Source organism: Apis dorsata, unplaced genomic scaffold (genome assembly GCF_000469605.1).
Source record: "Apis dorsata unplaced genomic scaffold, Apis dorsata 1.3 scaffold_104, whole genome shotgun sequence".
NCBI lineage: Eukaryota > Metazoa > Arthropoda > Insecta > Hymenoptera > Apidae > Apis > Apis dorsata.
The window spans coordinates 256,327-262,579 of NW_006263402.1; the positions used below are offsets into that span (position 1 = coordinate 256,327).

General features: G+C 36.1%; 1 protein-coding gene across 3 annotated transcripts in view; it reads right to left on the reverse strand.

The window, feature by feature from the left end:
* The window catches only part of LOC102678491 (mediator of RNA polymerase II transcription subunit 12), a 94,599-nt gene that overhangs the window by 27,329 nt on the left and 61,017 nt on the right, over window positions 1-6,253 (reverse strand). For 2 of the 3 annotated variants that reach the window (XM_031508832.1, XM_031508831.1), the window contains exon 3: window positions 417-509. In XM_031508832.1, the coding sequence (XP_031364692.1) occupies window positions 417-509 (93 nt within the window). Of the gene's footprint in view, window positions 1-416; window positions 510-5,038; window positions 5,496-6,253 lie in introns of those variants that run through there. The other variant, XM_031508834.1, reaches the window with a different exon arrangement.

Sequence of the window (6,253 nt, forward strand, 5' to 3'; positions counted from 1 at the left end):
GCTATTCATAGTGCATGGAGATGTGTAATATTTTGAACATATTGAAAAATTGAGATACCAAAAATTGATATATAAAAATGTTGATTATAACAACTGTTCAAGACAGGAAATCTAATCAGTGAAGCGATAGATTTCCAAACGATGACCTAAGGGCAGCAACGGAATTCCACGCATTCCTCTCATCCTCGTTTCATTATGGATAAATGAAAGAAGAAAATGTTCCTCTTTCACGGACAATTTGTCCGTTTCATCATGGATTTTAGTAAATAATATCCGGTGACGAGACAGTCTTCTATCCAAGCACTTTTTCTCAAGGAACTATGTTCAGTCAGGTCCCCCCGATGCCGGATCTTTAATGAGCTTCTCATTCTTTTTTCTCGTTTTACACGTTGGGAAAAAAGATCCATCTAGCTTACCTTGAGGGCGCAGAAGATGCAGGATTCCCGCATGCAAGCGTGTCCGGAAAGCTCCCTGAAACTCCGCCGGAAGATATCGAGGTGCCATAACACCTGAAACGTGAGAAAATTAATTTTTTTTTAAAAAATACGCAAAATCGACACGAAATTTGACAAAATCGCAAATTTTTGTGCAACGTAACAACAAGCTCTTAAATTTGAAAATTTAAAGATACATACTTGATGATAATATGTTATTAATATCGAAAATTCTCAAGTTTTTCCTTGCTTCGAAACTTTTGTTTCGGATATAGATGAAAATACTGTACTCTGATGAAAATTTTACAGTATTTTTATATCATGTTTGTTAAAATTGAATCGTTATTTTATCTAAAAATTTTTTTATCGATTGAAAGTTTGAACAATGTTATGTTAACATTGATATCCATTAATTAAAAATTTGGACTGATAAAAAAAACTTTTTTCTATTCCAGAATTTTATACAATAATTGATAAAATAATTGAATTAAAATATAATTTCTAAGAAACTATCTTCATCATTAATAATAAATTTCTCTGTTAAACCTCTGACATTTCCCAGTATTATCGCCTCAATGACGCATCCTCATCACAGTGCATAGTAATTAATCTCTGAGAAGGCGTTGTACGCGTTGAACAAGTGAAAAAATAAATAAATAAATAACACATGGGTGTGCGCGCAATATGAGGAAGTATGTAAATGCGACAACGTGTTGGGTGGAACGAGCAACATCTAACCACGCACGATAGTAACCTACCGTATCGTGAACGCATTATTATTCCGAGGGAAAGTAAATCACAATTTCCGAGGGCCATGTCCTGTCTCATAGCGGAACATTATTTTCGCCTTTCCGGCCTGTCTGACTAAATATCCGGTGTATTCCTAAAAATCATTCACCTCAACTGGCAATAACGAAATCATAATTTTATATCATTTTAAAAATCCTATTGAAAGAAACGATAACTAATTCGATATTGTCATAATATTTTTTTTATGACTTTAATACAGTTTTCTTGGATATATTTTTACAATTAATAAAAATTGTAATTGGCGTAATGTAATGTAATAATTCTTGATTAATATAATTTTATAAAAATGTGTCCAATTAACGTTGATATCGTTGGACAAGTCAATTTGAAGCAATACAATTTTTACAACGATAATCGAATGGAGAGAAAAGTACAACGAATAAATTGTTTTTCGTGCAATTAAGTTAATTGGAGAACTCGAGAGATCGCAACGAAACTGCGTTTATAGCAGGATTTAATTACCTTTAATGTAATTTTGCCTGGAAGAAGAAAGGCGGGACTTGGAACTAGCTGGCCTCTTTTGTGGGTCAGGTTATTTACGAAATTTATTGGAAGTTAATTCGATTCATTTGTACGCCAAGAGGAACAGGGTTGATTCGATTAAACCGGGAAGAATTGGCATTGGCATTGTAAATTCTAATTAAATCCTTTCCTTCCACGTCTCCACCGAGGACACTCGAGTATGAAGCGTGGAAACTGTTGAAAGTACACTTAGCGTGTCTGTAACCCTTTATGAATATTCACCTGGAAACAAATTAATCAACTCCTCATAGTATCCTTGACTTCTTAAATTGAAAAAAATGAATTCAGATTTCAAAGATGCTCTCCGATTTATTCTTGCTCGTTGAAATGAAATGCTGAAATGATTCTGTTAGAAATTAAAAATATTCCATTCGAACTAATCGCAATAATATCTTCTTTTTAATAATTTTTCCAACTTATCTAATCTTTTTGAAAAAAAATTCTCTTTCAGAATTATATTTATCAACCAACATGTTGAGTTTTATATTAATATATAAATAAAAGAAAAAAAGAATGTTGATCCGTGAATTTATGGAATGATTTCATTCATTCTGTATTAACAGATGGATCTCTTATGGATGTCATCCTCTTTTTTTTCTCTTTCTCTCTCTTTCTCTAAGCCTTATCGTAAAAGGAAGATCCAGAAGTGAGGTGTGCATGTATATAGGCGGGAAAGTGTTTTCATTCAATGGATGTGTTTTGAAAGACTCGTGGGATCCAACAGGTGAGCCAGAGTTCTTCTTCCATTAGGAGCGTATCAATATGGCTTTCAGGTCAAGTCGTAGTATAATACTTGAAAGGCAAATACATGATTTAGTTATTACGAACATCTCTCTCTCTTTCTCTCTCTCTCTCTCTCTTGAAAACGGAATATGCATTGCAATAATATAAAGAGGCGCTTTATGGATTAAGAAAAAAGAGTATGTAAGCAAAAATGATACGTAATAAAATACGATATTTATATTTTTATAATCCGTGTGTATCAATCATGAAAGCATAATGAAAGATAACTATTTGAGATTCGGATAAAGATAAGTTGTAGAAGACTGATGTAGTAAAATTAGTATAATTACGACAGAGTCTTATTGTTATATCCATTGTACGAGCAATACTGGTTGGTTACGCCTCGATACATATTAATTGACACCTGTGATCAGCGTGTGAAACAATTAATGAGGAAATGTTACGATATATATTCAGTTAATTCATTCCGATTGTCCAGATGGTTATACGCATAATGATGAAGTAACCCATTGCAAAAGTCAATCGATAATTTCCTTTCACTTGATCGAATCATCTTTTTTTTTTCCTTTAAAGCTAAAACTTTTATCTTTATAATTAATTTATATCTTACAAATTATCGTTAATTAATGAATCTCTTTGTAACAAATATCAACATTTTTTCCAGATATTAAACGAATGAATTCGTAATAAAAGGAATTAAATTCACACTTCACAAACACAGACTGTGCTAAATACCTAATTATTGTTGCATGACTTCGAAACCTTCGTTTCGTGAAACGCACACTTGAAAAGAACTCTTTTAATTCTTGTTTCTCTACATTTCAGTATAACTTAAAATGTACCGTAACTCGGAATTTAATCGAGCACTGGAAACCCACGTTCTTCATATAGAACGCGTGCTATAAATCCTGTTCTGTAATTTTCGAAGACAATTTTCTCCATACAATTCATTCCAAAATTGGAAAAATGAAATATTAACCACTACTTTTTTCCTTCTCTTCTCGTCACATTCAAATCTCACAGACAGCAAAATTCCTTCAAATCTAAACGACGTTTCTTTTCTCCACTCGTTCCTTTCAATTCTGTTGTCAAAAAAAGAGACAATGGAAAAAACCCTTAAACTTCACACAGTGCTTGCCGCGTATTAATTCGCCATGATTTCATCATGAGAGCGGCTCGTTTCACACCGACGTGTACCCGATTTGCATGCGTAACCGACAATTTCACTCGATTTACCATACCACCATAATCGCGAGATCCATCTAAATGGAAAAATCTGTGCTGATGCGGAAACGTGTTCGATCGAGAGTTTGCTCAAAGGAGAAAAAAAGAAAAAAGAAAAAACGGTGTTCATTCACGATTGCAACGATGAAAGGTGACGGGAAAACGAGAGGAAAATGGATCGCGCAACTCGGCCGCATAGCGCTCGAGTTTCTTGCGACTTAATGAAGCCTTGTGTTGCCTATTTCTATTATCGATGTATCGAGCGAATATAGCCTCTTGCAGTTCGGTTTGGCTCCTTTCGAAACCGCGAACGGGTTCCATTGAACGTGTGCCGACTCGAGTTCTCTCTGTTTCGGGTCCACGTTCGCACACGTACGTGTTTATATTGTGTAGAAACGAGAAATTCTTGAAATTATTTCGAAGGATTATTTTTATGCATTTTGTGTGGAAATAAAATTTCTGAAAGTCGATATTATTTTGTTAAATTGATGGACGAATTGTGTTCGAAAGTTTTATATGTTAAATGTAATCTCGTTGTGCGATTGAAATCAAGTTATTGTTCAAATATTGACAATTCAATTTATATTGATTAAATTTTTTTTGATAAATAATATCACGTATAATTTCGAAGCCTAAAGCTCGTTTCGTTTTCACATCACGAAAAATTCGAGCGCGGAGACACCGATTGTGAGAGAAACTTTATAGAGAAAGCTTCACGCGTCCGTGAATGGAAATTTTTGAAAGTCAATATTATCGTTTATTAAAGGAATTAAACATATTCAACGACTGTTTCGATCGATTGCAATCTCACAAATAACGAAATAACAAAATTCTACTATTCAATTAGAAACTTATTAAAAATTAATTTAAAAAGACTATCTAAATACCGGAAACAAAACCTAGATATATCAAATTCCCAATATTAACCGCATATCTCCACACTTTCAGAAAAACCCATCTACACCTCCAACCAGCCCAAACCACAACCACAACCTTGTCCCCAAAATTCCATCTACGACGTGAAAATCCTCTTTCGTCTGTGCGAACAAATTCCATCCGAACAACAAATTCTCCATCCACGAAAAACGAAGCTTGCTTATATCCGTTTTGAATAAACCCGACCTGGCCATCGAATCAACAGGTACACAGCCTCGGGATCGAGATACATGTAACGGTATACGCGTTATTCCAGCGCGCATCGAGCAGCGCCATAGAGAAGTCTTATGCACCGGCGATATAAAACCGAGGCGATCCACGATACCATTGTACCAATTATAAATACAAGCTTGCAGAAAAATTCAAACCTTGGCGATCTGGAAGAGGGCCTGCCTCCTCGGCCTTTGCTCCTGCTTCATCCTCCTTCTTCCTCACCACCAGCACAGGCGCGACCCGCTCTTTCCTCGAACCACGGCGTCTCGCGACTTCTCCTTCACCGTCCAACAATTCCTCGAGATCATCCACGATCGATTTTCAACGGGCTGATTTCAAAGGTAACACTGCTCATGATTCAGCCTTTTCCTTTCCTTTCCTTTCCTTTCCTTTCCTTCCTTTTCTTTCTTTCTTTTTTTTAACCAACAACACGGGCGCACAAAATGACACACGAGGGTTGCGCGCAAAGCAACAAGTACTCTCTTAGCCGGGCGTCGATGCAACAATGCCCGGATAGGGCTGGGACCGGTCCGCGCCGACACCAGCGCCCGTGGGACTCCTGCGGACAGGTTGGGAAACGAAACGAGCACAACTGCGAGCGGACCCGCGTATATACGTGCTATAGTACCGGTTCTTATACGAGCTATAGTACGCTCCGTAGTACGCTATATTGTGCACGCTTGTGGACGGGGATTGGAGATTCAGGGACGCAGTCGTTCGTATCCGTCGAGGATTCTTGTTTAAATTAAAAAATTGTTTAAATTATTGTGGTTGATGTTTTTCAGGATTTCTTAGGATCTATGTATTTGGCGAGGGTGGTGGAAGATTGGTTTTCGTTCGAATGGGATTGGGGAGTGTCGGGACAATAATTTTTTGGGATAGGAATATAATTTCACGAACTATAAATGGAATGGAAAGTTTATACTTTTATACTTTTCTTTTTTATATCCAGAATATGCAAAGAATTAACTTGGTAATTCAAAGTGAAAGGAAATATTAAGTAAGATTTTTTAAACGCGTATTAATTGTTCTTTTCCTTTTTTTAGATGGCAGATAAAATTGAAATAAATTGTACTTTAAAGGAATTTCCATATTTCGTTAACAAAACGAAATGTCATTTATTAATTTATTAGCTGTATATCAATTTAACATCGATCCATTAACAAAATAAAAAATGGAGAATCGAGGATTCGAATGAAAATCTTAAATAAAATCTCACAAGAGAGGGATCTTCACAAAAATATCCTCGGATACGTCCCTGCTGTTTACTACAGTACACACACGGCGCGGCCATTTTTACTACGAGGGCCGCAGCGTGGGTGAGAGGCCCGGGGTCAGTTGTGACGCGATGTGGAGGGGAGAGAGGAGAG